The following is a 23,811-nucleotide window of genomic DNA, read 5'->3' as shown; positions in this document are numbered from 1 at the left end:
AACACCTTTATCGAACTTAGACATGATGCAATATTGTCAGTCCTAGCATTTTCCACTTGGATGAATTATGGCACTTTTTCGTTAATTATGCAAATTAGGAATCTATTTGCATAATTGGTATCTGCTGATGCTCCACTTGTTACATGTATTTGAGTCTCATAATGGAAAACACTGCAAATATAGATTTTTCTCATTAGTTGTGCAAATTAAGTGTCGATTAGCATAATTTGCACATCACTGTGTACATCTCTGTCTAAGCTACCTGCATACTAAATATCATGGAAACCCGTCGTTCAGTTATTCTCCTTAGAAGATTTTCATGATAACGCCACTGCAGTTCCAGAGCAAGCTGCTAGGGGGGCCAAACCTACACCACTTCTTCATTACATCACAAGCTATCTGCCACCCAAAAATCAAGACCATAGCACGTCCAGGTCAAATGATACAAAAACGGAAGCTCTACTGTAGTACCAAGGTCACATTCCAGGGGGCCCAAAATCCACATTGAATTCCGGCTTCACAACACCTGCCCACGTACCAAATATCATTGTAATCCATCCAGAGGTTCTGGAGTTATGCTGTCGACAGTAGTGCGGAAACATGAACACACACAGACACACACACACAGACAGACACACCCAAAACTATATCTCCATTTTTCATGGAGATAACTGTTTTCTTAGTTGAGGGAAGCATCTTGCATTTGCTTGCAAATGTTTCCTTCGAGAGTATACGTAAAACATTACTTTCCTTGCATAATCGATCATTGCTACTTTGGGTGTTTTTGCATTCATCAATACGCCGTTTAGTGTTCGTTACCGTGACAAAATAGTCCAAGAGGCCATTGGCTGAATGAGTGACCGTGTATTAGCTCTGACAATTAAAGCATTAACTTTGCATACCAGGTTGCTAGGGTATTCACGGTCTACCTTTCCGTCAAATTCAAACTGCAGGGTGCCACAATAACGTCATACTTGAAACATCAACGTATTGACTAGGCAGTACAAAGACAAAACTATTCACTATTGCTGTCCAAAAACTAGCCTCGACCAGGCCCCCGTCCTATCCCTGGCAAAACAGTAGAAATCGGCCGAGGTACTCCGCTATACAGGGTAGGCCGCTATACAGTGAAGTGATATTATAAATGGAGCTTCGCTGTATAGCGGACTACCCTGTTTAGCGGTAATATCTCGGCCGATTTCTACTATTTTGCCAGGGATAGGACGGGGGCCTGGTCGAGGCTAGCCCAAAACCACTAGCTGCAACAGCTCAACGCAGCTTGGCGACCCTGAAGAAATCACGATGTGATTGACGCTCAAACAACGGAAGCAAACATGCTACTCTTGGCTGGTGATGGGTCCAAAGGTCGACTGTAGCTAGACTCCGAGTCACAGACAGACCTCCAACACTGCGCCGTTTGGTGTCCCAGTTTAGACCCACCCAAGCTAGACGTATACACGTACCAGCGCACACAAACAAGAACTTCCGTCAACAAGTCCCTATAAACATGGAGGGAGAGGAACAACAGGTTTGTGATTTTATTTTTCTGACGTCGCCGATTGTTGCTGAGATTTCTGTGGTTCAGTGAAGCGGGTTTTATAGTCAGTGGTGGCATATTTTCCACTGCAAATCAGTGAAATGGAGGACGGAATTCTTCCCCATGGTTTGACACGTTCTGGCAGTCTTTAGTAGCAATATTCGAGTGTTTACTCGTGCTGGTCGTGTTTTATAGAACATCGTAAAATATTGTTCGTAGTAAATGGCATGGAATGTAAACATCCATTTGCTTGTCGAAGATAACTGCAAGTACCAGAGTGCCACTGCTCACGACAGGCCATTACAATCGATAAAATGTTCTTGTTACAATGTAGCACGTCCCGATTACTTTATGTCGTCGTCACAGCTGTTGAGTTTTTATGGGTTTATTTTTAAGACTAGGCCCAATAATCATAGATAATAGAAATCTTACAACAGTGACATTCTCATTAAGACTTCTAGAGCATGATATCAGTCCATTTCCTCGTGTTTTTGGTATACAATTCTCATATCAATAAAGGGTTAAATGGGCTTAAGTCGAACTTTGGGTCAAAATTAAGCGAGTAAGGTTGAACCTCATATTATACATGTAGTGTACGCGTAATCCAGTCAGCATTAGTCTGACTTGTTGACCCGCCAGCCATACTTTGTCTCGACCACGTCGGGTTAGTGTTGTTTGCAGTCGTCACACCAGCACCTTTGTGCTTGATAATCATTTCACCATTAAGTAATCAGGTCAGCACGAACCATGGCCGGTGAAGCATTCATTGTCAGCTCCTTGCCTCGAGCCCTAGGGCAAGCTACGAGTGAACGGGTCGGACCAATTTACGAAATACACCGAGAAATAGTGAAATGCTGCAAGTATACACACGCAAGTGAACGGTCACAAACATTTCAGTGATGCAAACTTTTATTAATATTTCGCATTTTACTTTAATACACCCGTTTGCTTGTTTATTATGCATAACAGATAAAACACCGTTAAGATTAACACACCAGTTTAATACAGTAAGTACAACCTGCGTAAGAGCGTACTGTAAGGTTTGATCTACTCGACACACACACCTGGATGGCTCATGATGAAATAGGTATAAAGGGCATTTCCCGAGTTCACAACATTGGGGCCTGCCAGGCATTCGACCCCAGAACCTTTAGATTCTAAGTCAACAACCCAACCCACAATACTACCTTGCCACGTGTACAATGCCTCTCACCGTTACATGCCTCTCCACCAGGCCCTCCTACGGGCGTATGGATCGTAGAATTCGGCAGAAAAGGGAATAATTAGCCATTAAAGTCAGTCCACATTTCGCCCGTGAGCCTGCAAATAAAACCCTGGCAAATATCCTCCCTATAGCCGGCGTAGTTCAGTAGTCTGGTAGAGAATACCTCTTTCCCACTTTCCTCGCCTTTCTACCATAAACAGGCGGCGACTCAGCCGAAGGTAGGGAGCCTCCACTCCGACGCCGAACGGTACCTTGAGGCGTACCAAGTTTTCCTGGAGAAATGCGAGAGCGAAGAGGAGACCACCAAGCGATGGCTACAGGAGGAGGGGCCGGGCTTGGTGGCCAGGTGTAAGGTTCCCGCCAAAACTTCCTTCAACGTTCTGGGGATGGGTAGTGGAGCAGGTAGGGAGGTTATACGCCTGTTACGATGATGAGTCAGAACGTAATGCCTAACCTCCAAGGGTATGGTCATCATCAAATGAGTCAGTTGCTATTAAAAAAAGAAATTGAGATGTTTCAGTCTCAAGAAAATATGTGCCTTTACATTTGTGCCAAATATCAACTCATTCCATACAAAATGAACCTGCTATGAGATTAATGGTATTAATTTCTGACTCACACTTATATTAGTCTATTTTGACAGTAATGATTCGATATTTTCTTTGGAGTTTTGTTGGCTTTTTGGGGTCCGAGGACAATATTTTTTTCTAAATAGCTCAGCCATTTTCCCACAACAGTACCTCTCCTTCTTTACCAAGGTAATGACTGCATGAAGTTAGGATTTTCATCCAAAACGAAGGATTTTCTCTACCTATTATTTCTAACCATTGTTGTTGCATTCCAGGCCACTTTGATGCCCTTATACTCCATGCCGCGTTGGACAAGTATGACCAAGTGTTCTGTCGAGTCGTGGAGCCCAGAGAAGAAGACATCAACCAGTTCAAAGTAACGCTACACCTCTTTTGTCTATCATCAACGTATGGAGGTGTGGATGTTGATTTGGATGGACAGATGTGTGTATGTGTGCGTGTGTGTGTGTCGTGTGTGTGTGTGTATGTATGTGTGTGTGTGTGTGTGTGTGTGTGTGTGTGTACCCCTCTCTCTGTAGTGTGTCTGTGTGTGTGTGTGTGTACCTCTCTCTCTGTGGTGTGCGTGTGTCTGTCTTTATATATGTTTGCCCTATAATTTTCACATTGTGCATATTTTAGTGTGTCTAACCTATTGTTTTCTTACCCTGCAAAAGAATCTAGTAGACGACGACGAGCGATTGAAAACCGTTGCCTTCGAGTGGCACCAGCAGACTGACGAGGAATACTTCGAGGAAACTTTCAATGACGACACCAAGTTCCACATAGTTCACGCTATACAGGTGTGGTCCCTTGTAACTCCTGGATCCATCCTGGCTCAGTTTGGCTTTGAATAGTGCACGGCTTCAAAATTGGATCTCAAAAACCTATTTTGGTTTTAATATATCCCACAATCATTTTCAGTGAACTGGCTTTTGCATAATACACCTCGACATGTAATCATGCCCCGAATTGGACGATGATGGGTACCGTACGATAGTTGGTACCGCTACGTTATATGGTTCTGACTGCCTTTCTTAGCCTTTATCTCATTAAGTTCTTGATGTTCCAGGACGTATTTGTGCACGCTGGCATTCCTTATCGGCACAAAGTTTACACACGACTAAATATGCTTTATCCACTTTATACATTTACATGTATATTTGTAGATCTTATAATTTAGAACCTTTACTTAGCCATGTAGTCGATCAAAATATCAGTATTGTGTGGTTACAAATGCATGTTAACTCCATACACAAGCACATACAGTCACGAAACCAGCGGTAATGTTGATTTTAACGTCGAACCAACTTTGTTGACACAGTTGTTGTACTACGTGGACGACTTGGCCGGCTGCATTAAGCATATGTACCGCCAGGTGGCAGAAGGAGGGCTCCTCGTCATCATACACCTGTCAGGTGAGAAGTGTACCGGAGCACGGCAAACACCTTTCGCCCGTTCTTAGGCCCGATTTACACTCGTATTTTCGAGTCGACTCGTGGCTGTGCAAGGAGAAACCTAGGCCACTCAAGTCGCGTTTTCTAGTAAAAAAGAAACTCCACTTGAGTAGCCCGAATCTCCTCACACACAGACCCGAGTCGACTCCAAATGTTGTTTTTTTTGTGTGCGTGTGTAATCTGGTCATAAGTGGACTGTGTGCCTCTTTAGGCTATGCAGTTTTACATCTCAACGATTTTAGAATTGCGATTTCAAAAACTCAGATTTATTTTCACCCAGCTGAATCTAGCCTGTATGTCTTTTTGGCAACGCCTCAGGGGGGAGGTTTTTTCACAGTGTTATTTTTTTTCGTTGCTGTTCACAGACCAGACCGGCTGTAGTAACCTGATGAAGAAGATGAACACATTTGTACCGGACGACGGGGACGAACAGACGCCGTACAGAACGACTGCACATATCAAGGTTAATATATAGAGTGATGATCGGCTACCATCACTCTAGTGTCTTATGATATTTTCAACACATGCACTTTCTTAAGTACATCCCTTACATGTCAACACTGGCCTTTTACAAAGAATAGTAATGAATAACTTGTCAAGAATGTTGGAGGTCTCAAATGTGAGAATAGACCATAGCTCTAGAGATATGAGGATAGTCCATTGGATGTAGATGTCTCCTATTGTAATCGTTCCTATTCCGGCTCTTCACTTAGCCTGGGTGCCATCCGATTACTGCCGGGGCTCCTGCACTCGCTACCCTGACAAAACTCAGGGCAGCGAGTGTAGAATCCACATTTGCGGTTTGAAAAACTCAGATTTCTTTTCACCGTGACTGAATTTTTCCTAAACTTATTTTTGGCGACACCTCAGGGGCGGAGTCACTTTTACGGTATTGGCACCCAGGCTACTCTTTACTGACCAGGAACTGTCCTCCCTTCGCGCTGCTTTAACTTTTGGATGCAATACCGCTTATTCCCGCAGGAGGTCCTCGATAAACTCCAGCTGCAGTACACGACGGACCGCCTGAACGTCAACACTGACATCACGGAGTGTTTCGTGCCGGGCTCGGAGACCGGAGTCCTCCTGCTCGACTTCCTGACGCACACGCCGCACTTCTCGGACACGGTGGACCCGGGGGACCAGCAGGAGATCACGGACTACATCAGGGGCCCGGACTGCTCTGTGGAACGGGACGGACAGATTCTGTTCAACAACAGCTCAGAAATCATCGTCATTCAAAAACTGGGAGATTCTTCAAACTGATCGTTGATAACATTGCATCTTGAATGAAGGAAATTGAATATCAGAGAAAGATATCTAAACTGAGATCTAAAGAGAGAGGTAGAGATCTAGAGACAGAGAAAGAGGGTTCTAAGAGCAGAGAGATCTGGAGAGAGAAATCGAGAGAGAAGGAGACGGTTAAAACAACCAGTCATTTTTCCATATAAGCTACATGTATATGGAAAAATGACTGGTTGTCTATTTGCAACTTCCCCTCGTCTGTTATCATAATCATCAAGTGGTCCATGGTAGGGTAGCGTTATATATGTATGTATATACGAATATAAATATCAAATATCGACAATCAGATGTGAATATCTAAGAATTATGCCATACCTCGTACATTATTGTATTGATATCATCCCATGGAGAACCCGGTGGATACAACGATGCGAAAATATGTAAACACAGCTAGCTGTCGCAAGTACAAACAAAATAAGAACTTGAAAATGAAATTAGATCAATTACATATGTTGTGACGTCGACAATAATCAATGAGAGAATGTAACGTTACTCCAATAAGTGTCCTATTCTGAACTTACTCTAAATCTGTCAGCAAGTCCGACATTTTCTAATGACACGTAACATAACGGGATACGAAAAGCGTAGGACATATCTGTAGGCATAATCATTAAGCGAAAACACAACACACGATCATTCTCACGAACACAACTTTATTTACAAATAGCGTTAAACGGTCAGATAGCAGATAAACGTTCCATTTTTACATCCACAACGTTTCAGTGCACAAATTATACAGATTTCCAATTGCTTTCGTCCCAGTTGATTATTGAAAAATAACATAACAAGCGCTATCCTTACGATCATACATTACTTGACATTCTTGAAGGATTGAATATGTATGTCATGCTAAGGTGACTTAATCCACGAAAGAACAGACATTTCAACGCTTTCAACAACTACTTTTCAACAACAATTAACAACTACTCTTGCGCAGAACTAACAGTGGAACAATTATGAAATGACAACAGAACGTTCACAGCTCTGACACACACGGTATTGTACACAACCAATCCAACATCTATTCAGAGTTTTGGTATAAAACCTGATTTTCCAGTCCTTTCCTTATAAATCACTGACGAAAGACAACGGGTGCTGTCTGAAACGTCTGACTGTTTCTTATTCAGTTGTTTGGGTGACTATTTTGGCGTAACCAATCCAACAGCTTGCCACGTTCATAAACTTACTTGCTGTTCGGCTTGAAGAATGTGGTGATGTTCTTCTGCTTCTTGGTTTTCCTACAGAAGTCGTGGACCTTCCCCTCGATGGCCAGGAAACTGCTGTACTCGGGAAAGTCGTTGATTCTCATCCACTGACGGATGACGTCGAAGGACTCCTGTAGTTGTGACAGAGTCGGTGGTACAGCGCGGGACGGGACGATGTCGTCTGCAGCTAGCGCTGGTTCAACCCTGACGGAAGTAACGCTTTGTGCTTCATGGTAGACATTTTCTTCAACCGTCGGATCTACGGAGTTGTGTCTGTGGCAGACATCACTAGTGTCTCTGTGCTCTTCGGCCGCTGCCCCCTCAGTTTCTACGTATACCTGTTCTTGTGAAGCAGCTGTTGCAGGACGGGGTGAATATTCGTTGTTGTCGGTTGACTCGGTCTTGACGGAAGTTGCAACTCTATCTTCTTCCTGGTTGATGTCTTCCTCCGTACTATCGGCGATGAATTGTTGGGAAGTGTTGGGACTCTCTCTTTGCTTTGCAAGCAGGTTGTTCCTTCTCCTCCATCTGCCCAGCCAACCATCGGTTGGTTTGAAGTCAGAATAGCCAAGACCCTCTGCTATCGTTTTGGCCTTTGCCATCAGGATAGGGCCGGCCACAGACGCAGACCTTGCCTTGGCGTTCACGTACCACCGGAAGAGAGCGTCCTCGACCTCTGCGTTCTTTCCCTCGCGTTTCCTCTTGCCGTGGGGGTTGCGGTTACAGCCCCACTGCTGGAATATGGCTGTCCTGTTCTTGTAAGCCCTGCTCACCTGTGCTTGAGAGCAGCCGAACTTCTTGGCAGCTTCAGTCTGAGACGTCTTCGGGAAACCGTCCAGCATCTGGATGACCTTGACTTTGTCGGCCAAGGTCAAGTCGTTCCTCTTCCTCTGTGGCGTGGCGATCGACATGGTGATAACGGACGTGATGTACTCGTGATAGACTCAGAGATATAATGAGACAGTAGACAGATAGAGACCCAGCTTTTATTGAGTACAAAACGTTGTCTGAGTAATAAGTGTGTGTTGTCTGCCTGCACAAATCTTAACGATTGTCTCCTTTGAAATTCACAAGCTGGCGCGTTTCTTTGTATCGCCGACGTCCACAGATGCCGCTAACCTACCGATGTGATTTTCAATAGAGACCGCTTCTCTTTGTGTGCGAACGAACAGACTACATCGCAACATTGATTGGCGCTTTGGTCTCATCTACAATCTGACGCTGAGTTCACCTTTCTCCGTCGGGTAACGTATATCCATTGTTTTGACGGGTATTTAGGGATATCTGCTAAACGCAACATCAGTAAGACCGCCAAAGTGCAAACTTGAGAGACTCAAGTATTCAGAACACCGTCTAACAAAGCTTTGATAACCTTGCATGCGAATAGACTCTACCAGTCTCCCCCGGTCGCTGGGAAAATAGTAGAAATTGGCCAAATAGAGTCAAATGTTTGAAGGGAGTCGGCTACGGAGAGAGGGTCAAATTCGCAACGAAATCCAACAGGACAAGGGTTAAGTCATATACACAGCGTAGGAGTTGTGTTTAGGCCTGATAAAGTTTTGTTCTTGGATTTTCGTAAGGAAATAGTCGGGCGGACGGGAAAATGAAGATGCACAAGAGCTTTCATAAACAGCTGGGATTCTGGCCTATGTCATCATGATTCTTGATTCGATTACTGCGACAAGACAAAGCAAGAAATTTACAAAAACTCTAGATTTTTCACGGAGGTATGTGGTCTACGAGCTCTTTTTTTTAAATGGGATGAGTCCAAGTATATTATATATATTGCTCTGTGGCGTCACCAAAGAACTGTACAACCTAGCAGTAGCCTGGATACCAGACCCTTCGCGCTAGACGATAACCCCTTTTCGGCAGGGGAAGAACATCATACGCGATATAGAGTTTGCGGATTAAGTTGACGGCCTAAGAAAATATCTTTAAAGCATTTTCTTAGGCCGTCAGCTTCACTTAATCCGAGTTTGCACCCGGTCTCTCTTGGCAGCCGATCTCTGATATCTACCGCGCGAGAGGTAATTAGGAGCCCGTGTGCTAACTGTGGTGGCGGGACAAGTTGCTTTCCCTGCCGAGGGATTAGCGACTGTAGCGCGGTGGTCTGGTGCCCAGGCTACCTAGCAGTGACTATCCCTGTTTTTCGTGCGTCCCACAGACGATATTTTCCGGCGGAGCCTTCTTGGACCACTCGCTCCAGGAGCCGTCGTACACGGGGACGTCCTCCTTCCCGCAGAGGTGCGCCGCCAGGGCGATCCCGCAGGCCGTGACGCCGGAGCCGCACGTCGCCACCAACGGGCCGGCGAGGTCTACGCCCGACGCCGAGAACATCTCCTGTAACTTCTCTGGGGACTTCACGATCTTGGTCTCGTAGTCCACGATTCTTCCGAGGGGAACGTTGATGGCACCTGGCATGTGACCAACATCTGAAAAACGACACAAACATGTTCTTTATCCGAAAAACTGATGGATTATGGCCTGTGGCAGCATGTAATGTGGAAGTGGTGTAAAAGGATACTTGGCGAATTGGAAGTACGGTTTGGCTCCGGTCCAATGGTGTTGTAGTTGAGAGCCAGGATGACTCATGGCTACACCCACACAGTATTGTCATGTCGTTAGGGGTAATAACTTAAAGTTTGTCACAACAATGTTCATCCAATTCATGCAGGCTCTTGTAATGAGTTTCATATGACTATATACATATGAATCACACGAGCTGAACACCAACCTGGCTTTGAGGCAGGGTCTGCCTCTCCGTTGAAAACATTGGCTGACCGAGAGTCTACCATCTGGACAGACTTCTGTGTCAGGTTCTTCTCCACGAAGCTAAAGTCTCGGACTAAAGAGGGGTTGTACGTGGCGTTGAACTTGGCCTTTTCAACCTGTGGAATGGAACGACGCATGGAACTGCTGTACGAGACCAAGGCATTGAATCTGACACCAAAGTCGTATTCTGTTGATTATGATAAGAACTTCCATCAAGATAGAACGTTAACGATTTACGTTACACAGTAATGTTACTTAACTAATCGATACGTATTCGTTTTTCACTGTTGAAAATTTCTCTCACATCTCCCTCTACTCCCTCTGTGGTACCTGTGGAATCTCGGCAGTGACTGGATGGCCCAGCTCGCACCACTTGACCAGTCCCCCGTTCAGAACGGACACCAGGGGATGTCCGAAGACCCGGAACATCCACCAGACCCTAGCGGCTGAGAACAGGCCCCTGTCCATGCCGTCGTACACCACCACATGCGTGCTGTTATCCACGCCCAGGTCCCCCACGTACGACTCGAACTGTTGTGTAGGAGGCAGCATGTTTCTGTACGGGCTGGACTTGTCCGAACATTCCTGAAGAAGGTAAAAACAAACTTCTTTAGAGTTTATGTATTGAGACGTATCACATTTGTGGAAGAACTGGCATAACAGGTATAACATGAATCACCTTTTCAACACCTGTATAACCTTTTCAAGGAGTCAACCCAGAGACTAGACTGTAACGTGTAAGGTTGGAGCCATTCACACCGGGAAAGACTAACGTTACTACAATTTTTGATAAGTGTGGAAGTGCCCGAGGTGTGGCCATCCTCAAACACGGGACCTCCAGCTTTACGTCCCATCCGAGAGTGCGTCCCTTATACATTGTAGAAGCTTGGCACTCATTTTCACTGATCTGGAAAAACATGTGCATCTGAACAAACAGGTCAATCCAAGACCGAACGAACTAGCCACCTTTTGAAGGTCAAAACAACCCGAATTCAAGGACAAACAGTGCGGGGATGTTGTTTACGTTTAAATAGTGACATTTGCAGATCTATTTCGTCCATTAGAGCTTCAAATCGCTCTCCCTACCTGTAAGTTAAAGAACAGAGCTCCTGGGATGTGCTCTGATTCTTGATTGTGGTTGCGTATACACTGTAGCACCCTGAAGGGAAGGGGCGACAGCGCCGGACTCGCAACCCGCTCAGCTAACCACGGAACGCCCACCAGGGCCGATACGACCCTCATCTTGGCTTCAAACTGAGAAATTAAATCTTATCTCCCGACGGTCACAGCCACAAATGCGTGACAGAGGTCCTATTAGGTTATGCTAGTAGCTGAGGTTATGAACGGCGGCCGAACTGATCTCTTTATAATGGATGTGATTCTGGCCTGGGTTACGTGACAGTGCTCACGACTGCGGCTGCGATAATGATACCAATGATTGTGCGCGCACTGACCCGGAGAAACCGGTTGCTGTGATCAATACGAGCTTGAAGACAACTGATATTCAAGTCACGTGGATGAGTTCTGTTGGATGGCAACAGACTGATAGGAATATAATGCAAGATGTTTAACGTTAAGTATGACTTAAAAATTGGTTCTTAATCTATGAAATTCATTGAGCGATCTGTGAAATCTTTGGTCGTTCAGTGGTCCCAGCGCGGTCGCATCCGTTGGTGGAAAAGGGTGTTACGAATGTAATCAAACGCTAGTTACTTAGTCAATTAGTTTGCTTGTTTGTTTGTTAGCTAGCTAGCTGGATAGTCAGTTAGATATTTGATTAATCACTTATCGATATAACTATTTCGGCAGTCATTTGGTAAACAGGCGAGATGTTTAGTTGTTTGTTTGGTTAGTTGGTTGGTTTGTCAATTAGTTAGTTGGTCTGTCAGTTAGTCTATGTAGTTAGTTACTTACTTAGTCGATTAATAAACAGGAGAGCCCAGAGATCAATAGTTACCTAGTTTCGGGTCGGGGGACATCATGAACCGACCGAGCTTGCAGACCGAGAAAAATGTTTTCCTCGTTTTGTCCCCAAAGGCCCAAACATACCTGTATGTCAAAGAAGAGCGCTCCTGGGATGTGTTTTTGTCTGTACTCCGCCCGTTGGTCGCGGTTGTGTTTCGGCAGATAGTAGGAACAGTCCAGTACCCTTAGGCTTAGGGGGAGGGGCGACAGGGCAGGACTGGCCAGTCTTTCGGCCAGCCATGGCACGTTCACCAGGGCTGAGGCGATTCTCATGTCTTGGTCGAAACAGCAACTAACTCTGGAACACTTGTAGACGAACAGTCACAAGAACTACTCGTGTGTATCACAGGGGGTCGACGTTAGGTCCCTGATGTAACGTCAAACCCGCTGCAAAAAGTTTTGAAACCTAGACTCTGGACAGGACAGAGCTGGGCAGACCGGTACTACCGATGTTGGGACCATTCACTGCAGCCAGTTGCTTGTCTAGTTATTCCCGAGTATTATCTCCGTTCAGCAACGTAAATCTTAACGCGTTGCGGGACAAAATCCCAACGTTAAAACATTCAGTCATGGCCCAAGCAGCAAGGCAAGCTGATCGATGTAAACAACAGCTGAAAAATGAACTCTGAACTTTCAACTCCATATCACCTTTTCAAGCCCACAGCCGGGGGCACTATATCGGTATGAAGTTAGGGTCAATTTTCATGTCATCGAAAGGAAATGTGTGTCTCGACATACACTGTCCCGAACGCTATGAATGGCGTCATACATTCCTATACCCCTTATGGGACTTTGAACTGACATTATCAAAATGCCATGAAAATGCCAATAAACTTTGAAAGTAGTCTGCAAGGGGGCGCTGTGACACCGCTGACAGCTTCATCCAGGTTAAATCCCAAAGAGGTCTGAGTAAACAAGGGTGGTGCGACGAGTGCGACGAGTGCGTGGTTTGGAGAGCTCATACCTTTGTCCTCAAGCGCAGTTGGCGACAGAAACAGCTTACTACGAGTTACGTAAGTAAACTTGAAGTGTTGGATTATAAACAGGTGACCCCGCAACATCACGGTGTGTCGGTTTTAACGATTAACGTTATGGTCTATTCAATTAGTGTAACTAATGGGTCTTATGGAAGTTACAAATCAATGTTTATTCAGTTGGGGAGGGGGGGCGGAGATATTTTTAACACTAGCTAGCCATTGCTTTATAACGTTACGTTACCGAGTATACACAATATCTACAGAAAAATTATAACCACGCCATTTGTTATAATACTAGTAATTGAATTGTTATGTTTTGCACTAAACACATGTTGATTAGATTACACCTAATTCATTGCAACATAACTTAATAGAGTTATGTTTCAATAGGATGAGGTTTTATAAAACTTTATTATGATATTGTATGACCAAAACAAACATCCTGTCAATAAGATTTTTTTGGCACTATCATCAGGAGGTTCAACCTGTCAATAACAAAATGTTGAAAAATGCAAACATAACACTTATTTACAGTCCTTGGGAAGAGTAATTAAGTATGTCGTTAATGATTGAGAATTTTTTTGTTGTTGAAAAGAATGTTTCTGGTCAGGGATTGAAGCCCTGATCTGTTGCTGGCTCGGCGATCACTCTGTCGTCTGAGTCATTAGCACCGATGCTTTGATTGGATTTTTACTGATTCAAAGCTATTCCTGTGATTCCTGTCAATAACTTAAGACATATTTTTATGCTATTTATGCTATTGACATGATATTCCTGTCAATAACCATACTGGTATTATACTTTATCATACAGGATAAAACCATATCATACTATGTTTTGTGCCCTTACATAGGTGTGTGCCATTGGTGCTGTTGCAGCACCTGGTGATCACCCTACATTTTATACATCAGAAAACTTCACACACAACAGTGGTCCAGTCTGCTACCCAGCGACATAAGAAAAGAACTTCACAGGAAATATATCTCAAGATCCAGATTTATAAGGAGAAGGAAGGCTCCAAGGAAAGCATGCTTGCCCAGGTTAGTCATGCTTTGATACACCTTACACAATCTTTATTTATTCTTTTTAAAGAAATTCACAATTTTTTACGTCACAGTTTTTGGGGCAGCTGAAGCAAGGAATGCATGCTGTTCCTCACAATGGATCAGGATTTTAATTATAATGACAATTTTGACTTAGACAATTGTAAAAACCCAAAGGGGCAAGTATGCCGCTCCCGGGATTAGAACCCCCGCCTATCCCGATCCGCACGGCTTGGGAAATCAACGCGCTAACCACTAGGCTAAAAGGTCCGGACCAGTTAGACTGGTCAGTTAGTGGAGGTTGATCCCCACTGTTACACTACTCCCCCTTTTCTTTCAAGACTCGTCCCGAGTCTCCGAGTGCGATATCCCTGTGTGATCTGATCGTTACTCACAGGGCCGGCGTGGGAACGACTGTAAAAACCCAAAGGGGCGAGTATGCCGCTCCCGGGATTAGAACCCCCGCCTATCCCGATCCGCACGGCTTGGGAAATCAACGCGCTAACCACTAGGCTAAAATATCCGGACCAGTTAGACTGGTCAGTTAGTGGAGGTTGATCCCCACTGTTACACAATTAACAGTCATTCACCTCCGCAGAGTCTAGCCTGCAGACTATACAATATACCTTGGGGAGGCTCTGCTAAACCGGGCTGAGGTTTCCACTTTTGAGAGCATGGCCTCTAACCAACTGTCAGCCAATCAGAATCAAAATGTTTTCTTGGGTAAAGCTGATTCTCTGATTGGCTGACAGCTGGTTAGAGGCCACGCCCACAAAAGTGTTTAGCAGAACCATACCAACATGCAGTGAGCAATGCGTTACATAAAGGAGAAAATTGATAGTCAGACCAAACCAGTACATCAAGATTTTCCAGTTTGTAATCATGTGTCTACCTGCTTAAGTCATTCTACATGCCCGTAGCCAGGATTTTGAGTGGGGGGGTTCTTTTTCATGTTTGAGGGACCAGCGAGCGCCGCAGGCGCGAGGTTCCTAGGGGGGTCCGGGGTTATGCCCCCCCGGAAAATTAAAAACACTGAACCTTCTGATATTTCCTGTGTTTTTGAGAGGATTTCAAAGAAAGAAATCAGAGACAAAGTTAGCAGTTTTTCTAAGATTCCAGCTCCGCAGGTGATACAAATAAGTCCACCTTGGAAAAAAAAACCTTTAACATTAAAAAGTGGACCCTCGAGCGTTTCAAATTCTAAGAATTGAACCTTCTGAAAGGGCATTTCCTGTGTTTTTGACAGAATTTCAGAGGAAAAATCAGAGACAAAGTTTTTCTAGGATTCTAGCCTCTGTGGCGTTGCTGGTGATACAAATAAGTCCGCCTTGAAAAAAATCTTGAACATTAAAAAGTGGACCTTCAAGCCTGTGAAAGTGGACCTTCAAGCCAGTGGGGGGGTTCTTCCGAACCCCCGAACCCCCCTGGCTACGGGCATGTTCTATCTATCCCACTGTATCAGTAAGGCAGGCGCTTTTGAGCACAACTTTGTCTGCTTACATTTGTTTTCTCTGTTAGAAGCCATTAACTATCTGCTATTTTTTCTTGTCAGGTTTAACGTGACAATATTTTTTTCCTTTGCAGGAAAAATGGACGACCCAGCTCCAGAACCAGGAACCTTTAGGAGAGTTAAACATACGAACCAGTTGGAAACGTACTTTTACCCAGGACTCTTTATGGATGATCATATGAAGTAAGTAGTTGAATGATGATACAACTTAGTTAAAAGTTTACATAAGGTGTATAGGACAGTGCCCATCCCCATTTCATAGCCCTGGGCCACACTGTGGTGCAATCACTGCAGCAGGGGGCTAGAACCAGATGTTGTAAGTAACAGAAGTGCAGACTACTACACCACAGGGAAACCCAGATGATACAACTTAAGTTGGATAAAAGGTGTTAATTTTGCATATACAGTCGGAACTGGCCATGAAGACCAATAAAATCTCTGGTCTGCTTGGACAGGTGGTCACTTCAGTCAGAACTCTTAATGCTTGCGTCAATGGAAAAAAAATTATCTAAGAGACCTTCGAAAAGCGGTAACACTGACCTTATGTAGAGGTGTACAGCAAGACTCACTTTATATTTGTCTTGGATAGTCCCTGATTTCGTTAAACTCTGGACCTAAGGTAAACTGCAAGTTTCTATTTCCTGTTTTTCTGAGAAAAAGATGGAGGGTTATGAATTAAAGATACTTACTTGACTTTCTTTAGATTCTGAAAAAAGGTGTAAGACTCAAATATCAATTGTACCGTTATGTTATTTCCAATGATGCTGAGAATAGATATGTTTTCCGTGAAAATTCTATGATAAAAAGACAGTTTATAAGAAAAGCGTAAATGATGAATTTTCACTGGTGCATATCCTAATGATATTTTGATTGTTAGATGATAGAGTACCTTAAGCACTCTGAAGTTGCCGTTTGGCACCCAATTCCATATTGTTTACAGAGTTAGGCAGCAGGGAGAAGGTTAACTTAAACAGCCTCCAGTTTAATTATGGATTTCCTGTTTAATTTAGGACTACCTTAAACTTAAACCTAAATCTTAAACCCAAATGGCTTAATATCACATCTGGTAGGTAAAAATGAAGTTAGAAATATGTAGCAGCCACTGATGACCCCCTAGGGATTAACCCAATTCTGTAGAATTCTGCAGAAATCTGAGAAATTGAGATAGAATTCTGCAAAATTCTGAGAACTGGAGCCAGAATTCTGGGAACTTGAGCAAGAATTCAGAATTTATCTACATGCAGGAAGAGAGAGATGATGTGCAGAAAGAGAACATCAAGTTGAAGAAAGAAAACACCAATTTGGAGGGTTGAAGTGTTGGAAGGTATAATGTCCTAAATTTAACTGGAAATCCATAATTACACTGAAGGCTGTTCTTAACAACAAGAGCAGGATTAACAGGTGTTTGATCCCTCCATAGTTACACCTGGAAGGACGTCGATATCGGACATGTACAGGTGAAGGTGCACGGTCGCCATGGAAGTGAATCAGGTGACTTAAGTTATTCTCCAGTGTTGATAATTATACCTTATTATTTCAACACAGAGTAAAGGTAACTTCAGTATAATCCATGTACATGTGTGCTGGTGAATGCTGTCATTAGTGCAGTTTGTGTCAAATGGCAAATTTTTCATTGATTACACTGTCAATAGTTGTGTATGACTCAAAAACATGCATTAAAGGTATGACACCTTATATCTGTTTTTATGTCAAATCATATAGTGGACCTCAGAAGCGGAAAGGGGATGGGAAAAATCATTTATTTTTAAAAGTTATGACTGTACATGTACCAAATTGAATATTTTTCATACTCTGTCATATTCTTTAGCCACTTATGCAGAGACTGGACAGGTTTTGTGGCCAGCATCTGTGGTAAGTTTGCACTGATACTAGTTTATCTTTTAAGATGATGAAACAGGTTCACTTGCAAGTTTCCCCATAAGAAAATGTCTAACTGATTAGCAATTGAAAGTTCATCTGAGTCAGTAGATTACATTATGGAAAGATGAAGTATTTACCAACTCAAAAGATGGTTAGACCCTTTCACCCTGGAAATTATGCTCCTTGCCGGGTTTTGTCCAGTATTATATGTAGATGTAGATTGGATCATAAAAAGACACAAGCAAGAGATTTATTCCATCGACGTTTCAGTGACCATCTGTCACCTTCTATAAGGCAATTCTGACTGGTTCAAATAGTAATGCATCATGAGAAATAACTGTGCAATAGACTGGGGCGGGGCCAAGGTGATAGACAGAGAGGACAATAGACTAACACGTTGGATTAAGGAGGCTGTATGGATCAGGAAATCCACTCCAGTCATGAACCGTGATGAGGGGGGATATAGAAGTTCAGTCAAGTTTTGGACCGCATCCTTAAGAAATAGATAATGTAGATTGGACTCACTGTATTTTTGGACAGAATCTCTCAGTCCTCCTCAGCTATCTGACCCAATTGCTCTGGACATGAGACTTCAGCCATTATAACAGTCAGACAGGGTCAAAGGTGGTGGCATTCAATTGCACCCTCCTTTATCAGCACTGAAACCCGCTCAGGAAATGCTCGGCAAACCCTCCCGGTCTCAGCCCTGATCTTTTGAACGGAGATTTTGGCTTCTGCGGGTGTCACTGAAGTTGCTCATGAATAATTAATGAGCTAGCCTTATTTGGCACAAAGATTCGTTATCTTGTTCTGAACCCCAAAGTAGCGATGTAAGACGTAAGCTGATTGGCTGATAGCCTCCCAGCGTCCTTTGCGGCTTTGCTCGAGATGAGCTTTAGCAAACCCTCTGATTGGCTGAAGCTGTTTTGGTGGCGACGGTGCCATAAGTGTGTTCAGGGGCTCGGAAGGGCAGGGCCGCTATGGGAGGTAACTAACCGAACATATCGGGTCTGCAGGGAGGATGGTCAATTGAGGATGACGGAAGTCAATTGAGGAAGATTCTACAAGGACAATTGAGGATGACTGCTTACCTGGTATCCAGATAGCTGAAGAGACATGGGTGATTCAGTCAAAATTTAATTTTTGAAGCTGGCGAACAGTTTGGTTTCTCCATACATGTAATACTGAATACTGTATGTCTCATCACCTGTAGGTGCTGTCCCACTACCTGCTGCAGCATTCCCACCTGGTCCAGTCCAGGTCAGTTCTGGAGCTGGGGGCGGGGGTCGGATTGCCTGGCTTGGTGGCGGCCAAACTGACCAAAGAACCGTCGGCAGTGGTGCTGACTGACCACACCGAGGTGATACTGGAACTACTGCAGAAGAACACAGAGGCTAACTTCACGGGTGATACTGGTGAGTCTAGTGTTAAGTTAAGTAAGTTAAAAGTTAAAATCCTCCCACACCATTATTGATGTATAGGGCGGTGCCCATCCCTGTTTCATAGCCCTGGGCCACACTGTGGTGCAATCACTGCAGCAGGGGGCTAGTCCACTGGCAGTGGAGTGTGTTTAACTCCCATACTGTTTCAGAAGTATGTACCATTTTTATAAAGTCTTTGGTATGACTCAATGCGCCTCTTGTTCAGGAGTGTCCTCGGGCCTTTTGATCCAAGTAATTTGAACCAGATGTGGCAAGTACCTGAAGCGCAGACGGGTTTGCGGAAAAAGCTGGCCCTGTCTACCTGGCCTGTCTACCCTGGCTATCTACCCTTTTTGGACCCCAAGGGCATGCATGGGGGTTTTGCATCTGATTGAATTTTCTTGATGAAAACCTGGGTCAGTGGCAATCCCAGCTGTGGGTGGGTTGGATCATACTGTTGGAGGATAGGGACAGTTATGATCAACTCCACCAACACTAGAAGAAAATCTATTATTGATAAACAAACATCTAAGTATACAATAGAATGCTAGGATTGTTACCCTATTCTATAATAGAAGAGGTGCGATGGGGTACAGGATACACAAAGAAAACTGATAGGATGGTTTACCAGAGCAGCAGCTGCTAAAGATTTCGTCAGTATCTGAGCTACAGTAACCCCCAGGAGTGTCAGACATCTGTTGTGAATTTAGCTGTTGTGACAAACAAAGGTCCTATTGTTGTCTGACTCATCCTACCAGTTTTCTTTGCTTCCTTGTATTACTTTCTACTTCAATCTTGTTTAACATTTCATGAACATTTTATTGTATAACGTTACATGTACTTGGAACTTTTTTCCAGTCCTGGTGGAATTGCTTTACCAGTTTCACCCACACCCCGCCCCAACCCAATAGGCATTGTCTTCCATCCAGCTCACACACATCTGGAATTGCCCCCATGCATACCCTTGGGGCACAAAAAAGGTAGACAGCCAGGGTAGACAGGCCAGGTAGACAGGGCCAGCTTTTTCCGCAATCCCAAGCGCAGACCACTACACCACAGGGACACTCCCCAGTGTTTAAGGCATACAAAAGTATATTCTGGTCAGGGGTACAAACCTGTCAAACCTGTTCTGAGCAACCACTCAAGGGCCTGAGGAAACATGGTTTCTGAGGACAGGTGGTTACTCAGGACAGGGCGGATTTAACTGTAAAAATTGGAGGAACTGTTTTAATGTGGTTGTCTGAACCAGGTGGTTGCCTGCGCCAGATGGTTGCTGGACCAGGTTTTACTGTATATACATATAAATCAGGAGTATACATGTACCTGATACACCTGTAGCACTACTAACAGTTTCATTAGGTCACAGCAAGTAAATTTTATGGATGACATCCTCTGCAGACTCCAAATTTAATGGGAGAGTGAAAAAAAAGTTGGGTTAAAAAAACTGTGGATGGCTCATGAGAATTAGTGTATGACTACTGATGAATTAGATTGTAATAACAACACATAACAGTAAATCGAAACAAATTAACATGATATGTATGATTGTGACTTATCTTTCTCTCATTTTCTCCTCAGCTATGTGTATTGTGTACCCCATACACGTTTTGAGTCTACCATTCCCATTAGAGGTTATACTAATTATATTACTTACATTTGTAGATAACCTACACCCTGCATATCTACATCCCATGTGTTCTAACAGTCTGCTCTCTCACTCACTTAGTTTGACATGTAACTGACACCTGTCAATCCAAGAAACAGTCTCTGCCTGTACCCATACATTAACACACTTTGAATAAAAAGACTCTTTTTACACAACCATGAGATTTATTCAACAGACGTTTCGGTGACCATCTGTCACCTTCTTTAAGACAATTCTGACTGGTTCACATAGTAATGCAGCACAGGCAGGTGCTGCATGCTGCTTATAGATGCATTCCCAATGTGAACCATGTAGAATTGCCTTGAAGAAGGTGACAGATGGCCACCGAAACGTCAGTTGAATAAATCTCTTGGTTGTGTAAAAAGGAGTGTTTTTATTCAGTAACTTACCAACCTGATGAAACTATTCACGGATTAACACACTTTCTCTGGAAATCTCCTGGACTCTTTCACATAATGTTTGGTAATGCCATTGTAACTGACAGTTCCAGCCCCGAACCATTGATTTTTTTATCATCACCTTGGAGAAGTTTTCAACACAAGTTACAACAAAGAATAAGGTATTCTAACTCTCCTAACTAATTTTGGGGATCTTTTTTCTTTTCTCGGTATGTTCTTTAATTCCAGATATCATCGGCATTTTATCTGTACATCTTTCTTAAGAGGATTGGTTTCAAGACTTTTTTACGGTTGAAAAATTTTTTTGGAAGTTTTTCTGTGGGTTGCTCATTCACGTTGCAGTCTTTTGTGTTTCTTTTTCTAACGTTTTTGGTACGAAGCAGTTCAGCATCATTTTATTGCATTCTCCTGTGCACTCTGAGCCTAGCCTGCAGCCTATACAACATACCTTGGGGAGGCTCTGCTAAACCGGGCTGAGGTTTCCACTTTGCAATGTGGCCTCTAACCAGCTCTCAGCCAATCAGAGAATTGCCTAAATGTTTTCAGTAGGTAAAGCCAATGCTCTGATTGGCTGACAAGCTGACGCTACACTCACAGAAGTGGAAACCTCAGCCCAGATTAGCAGAGCCTGGATGCCCAGATTAGCATCCCATGTTCAATGCAGAAACGTTTGCGGTGGTTTTATGTTTGCGTTTTTTGCGGCGACCATTTCACTGCAAACTTATAAAGCCACTGCAAACATTTTTGTCCAATACTGTAGCAGCATGTAACTGTAGCGCTGCCGCGAACTTAAAACCACAGCGAACACTGTATTTTTGCCTTGCAAAGTTAAATGCATTTACAGTATTGTATAGGCTGTAGATGAGGCTCTGAAGAGGACACTGTTCTAACATAGCTAAACCAGTAACTAATCTCTCTAAATCCCACCACCAGATGGTCCTAAAGCTGCCCTTCTGAACTGGGGAGCTGACCTCGAGGAATTCAAGAAGACACATGGGACCTTTGACCTGATCCTCGGGGCTGACATCATCTACTGGACGGAGCAGGAGGGAATGGCGGAGCCGCTGTTCCAGACAGTCAGCACGCTGCTGTCGAAAAAGGTGAAATCTTACTATAATTACAATAACATTCTTAGATTACACCACTTATAAAGTTTGCTTTATATGATCATGTATGACACAATAATGAGACCCCAAATTAAATGTGAGAGACAGAGAAAGAATGTTGTTACATTCAAAATAAAAGTTCATCTGTGATGGTAATTTTTGTCATAAAGATTTTCATACGCTAATTCCGGACTCAAAGTAATTAGTGCTTACCCACAAGCTTCCGGTCAGTCCTCTGGTCCTTCTCAAGTTGAAATGACCTGAAGCCTATGTCATGTGACCTGAATGGAAGTGTGACGTCAGCAACTGGTCAAAGGTGACTGGCAGACGTCATTGTCAGCCATTTTAGGATACCCTCTAACAATCCTATCTATTTCAACCAAACCAGTTGTTACGCCAAAAAAGCAATTACTCAAACAACTGGATATGATTTTGGAAACAGTCAGACGTTTCAAGTAGCATCCACTACTTTTCGTCAGTGACTGTGAGCAAGATCAGTTGAACAGCAGGTTTATAACCACGAATTATGAATTGATATGCAAATAAGGAGAAGACAAATATTTGCATATCAATTCATAGTTCATGGTTATAAACTAGCCTCTACCAGGCTCCGCGGGATGGCTGGAAAAATATTAGAAATTGGCCGTAATAGAGTGAATAGTGTGCCAAGGGAGTTAGCTACGGAGAGAGGACAGTCTGCAGATATACCCTCTCTCCAGATTGGACCCTCTCTCCGTAGCTAATTCCCTTTATTTGCCGATTCCTACTATTTTCCCAGCCATCTCGCGGAGCCTGGTAGAGGCTAGTTATAAACCTGCTGTTCAACTGATCTTGCTCACAATCACTGACGAAAAGTAGTGGATGCTACTTGAAAAGTCTGACCGTTTCCAAAATCATATCCAGTTGTTTGAGTAATTGCTTTTTTGGCGTATCTTATTACCTGGATGTCTAATCTTCATCGACAAACCAGTTGTTGTTTCTTGACTACCCAACAGGCAGACGCCATGTTCGTGTTGTGCCACCATAACCGGTCAGCTCAGATGTCTAAGAGCATCCGGGACATAGCCGGCAAGTTTAACCTTCTTTGTGCCGAGGTCAGCAAGGACGACCTGCCCGCAGGCTGCTCTGACATCCTCAGCAATGTCCCCCTGCAACTTTTAACCTTCACTGCCAAAGATGTCGACACCATCATTTAGAACACAATGACATAATTACATGGATGATATCCGTGGGCACATTAATTTTCGTCCATTTCTCCCCAAAAAAGTTTGCGACCGTACTGTAAATCCTAAAACAGGTTAACCTTCTGTGTGCCGAGGTCACCAAGGATTAGACCTGCCTGCAGCCTGCTCTGACATCCTTAGTAATGTCCCCCTGCAACTTTTAACCTTCTCTGCCAAAGATGTCGACACCATCATTTAGGCAACACTGACTTGATAATGTGGACGACATCCATGCACACATTAATTTTCGTCCATTTCATTTTTCAAAAGTTTGGGACCGTACTGTAAATCGGTCTAAGGGCTCCCTTGGAAATCAGTTACAATGTTAACTGAAGGGACCACCCTTAAGATTAATGAATGAATAAATAAATAAATAAATGAATAAAAAATCTTAAAACAGATTATTATCAAGGCCTTGAACAGTTGCTGTGGGAATGTGTTCTTCTTTGTACAAGCACAAGTATATTGATAAACTGAACAATGTATATTTGTATATACTATAATTGCAATTAGATGTTGAAAATACTAGTGTCCTGATGCAGTTTTACATTTAA

At 43.6% G+C, this 23,811-nt stretch overlaps 3 protein-coding genes and 1 long non-coding RNA gene across 5 annotated transcripts; 3 read left to right on the top strand and 1 right to left on the bottom strand.

Moving 5' to 3' along the window:
- Nucleotides 1–1,236: 1,236 nt before the first annotated feature.
- Nucleotides 1,237–6,541, top strand: LOC136438636 (histamine N-methyltransferase-like). Its single transcript, XM_066433535.1, has 7 exons — nt 1,237–1,528; nt 2,963–3,164; nt 3,607–3,707; nt 4,006–4,131; nt 4,653–4,746; nt 5,151–5,248; nt 5,767–6,541. The coding sequence occupies exons 1-7, from the start codon at nt 1,508–1,510 to the stop codon at nt 6,046–6,048; spliced, it is 924 nt and encodes a 307-aa protein (XP_066289632.1). The 5' UTR covers nt 1,237–1,507; the 3' UTR covers nt 6,049–6,541.
- Nucleotides 6,542–8,258: 1,717 nt separating this feature from the next.
- Nucleotides 8,259–12,621, bottom strand: LOC136438637 (thiosulfate sulfurtransferase-like). 2 transcript variants are annotated; one of them, XM_066433536.1, is made up of 4 exons: nt 12,117–12,621; nt 10,398–10,652; nt 10,030–10,183; nt 8,259–9,727 (listed from the first exon to the last, which is right to left on the bottom strand). In XM_066433536.1, the coding sequence occupies exons 1-4, from the start codon at nt 12,303–12,305 to the stop codon at nt 9,432–9,434; spliced, it is 894 nt and encodes a 297-aa protein (XP_066289633.1). In that variant the 5' UTR covers nt 12,306–12,621; the 3' UTR covers nt 8,259–9,431. The 2 variants fall into 2 exon arrangements, with proteins under 2 accessions (XP_066289633.1, XP_066289634.1); XM_066433537.1 differs by lacking the exon at nt 12,117–12,621 and adding an exon at nt 11,154–11,736.
- A 7-nt stretch (nt 12,622–12,628) lies between these two features.
- LOC136438639 (uncharacterized) lies at nt 12,629–14,050 on the top strand. The gene is made up of 2 exons (XR_010756456.1): nt 12,629–13,045; nt 13,863–14,050. It is a non-coding gene; the product is annotated as an uncharacterized lncRNA (long non-coding RNA).
- Nucleotides 14,051–15,497: 1,447 nt separating this feature from the next.
- Nucleotides 15,498–23,694, top strand: LOC136438638 (protein N-lysine methyltransferase METTL21A-like). Its single transcript, XM_066433538.1, has 7 exons — nt 15,498–15,513; nt 15,637–15,745; nt 16,983–17,053; nt 17,391–17,434; nt 18,657–18,858; nt 21,862–22,028; nt 23,030–23,694. Exons 2-7 carry the CDS (start codon nt 15,642–15,644, stop codon nt 23,228–23,230), a joined length of 789 nt encoding a protein of 262 aa, XP_066289635.1. The 5' UTR covers nt 15,498–15,513; nt 15,637–15,641; the 3' UTR covers nt 23,231–23,694.
- Nucleotides 23,695–23,811: the final 117 nt, after the last annotated feature.

This window comes from Branchiostoma lanceolatum, chromosome 7, assembly GCF_035083965.1.
Source record: "Branchiostoma lanceolatum isolate klBraLanc5 chromosome 7, klBraLanc5.hap2, whole genome shotgun sequence".
NCBI lineage: Eukaryota > Metazoa > Chordata > Leptocardii > Amphioxiformes > Branchiostomatidae > Branchiostoma > Branchiostoma lanceolatum.
Note: the sequence above shows the minus strand (reverse complement) of the source record. Positions and strands in the feature narration are given on the sequence as shown.

Bases quoted from the DNA above. Each gene is read 5' to 3' on its own strand.
- LOC136438637 (XM_066433536.1), bottom strand. From the start codon at position 12,305: ATGAGAATCGCCTCAGCCCTGGTGAACGTGCCATGGCTGGCCGAAAGA. The intron at 10,653-12,116 runs GTATGTTTGGGC...TACCTTCTTCAG, and splicing joins CGCTCTTCTTTGACATACAG to GAATGTTCGGACAAGTCCAG. The intron at 10,184-10,397 runs GTACCACAGAGG...TCCATTCCACAG, and splicing joins TCACTGCCGAGATTCCACAG to GTTGAAAAGGCCAAGTTCAA.
- LOC136438638 (XM_066433538.1), top strand. From the start codon at position 15,642: ATGGACGACCCAGCTCCAGAACCAGGAACCTTTAGGAGAGTTAAACAT. The intron at 15,746-16,982 runs GTAAGTAGTTGA...ATCCCTCCATAG, and splicing joins TTTATGGATGATCATATGAA to TTACACCTGGAAGGACGTCG. The intron at 17,435-18,656 runs GTAAGTTTGCAC...CATCACCTGTAG, and splicing joins TTTTGTGGCCAGCATCTGTG to GTGCTGTCCCACTACCTGCT.
- LOC136438636 (XM_066433535.1), top strand. From the start codon at position 1,508: ATGGAGGGAGAGGAACAACAG. The intron at 1,529-2,962 runs GTTTGTGATTTT...TACCATAAACAG, and splicing joins TGGAGGGAGAGGAACAACAG to GCGGCGACTCAGCCGAAGGT. The intron at 5,249-5,766 runs GTTAATATATAG...TTATTCCCGCAG, and splicing joins GAACGACTGCACATATCAAG to GAGGTCCTCGATAAACTCCA.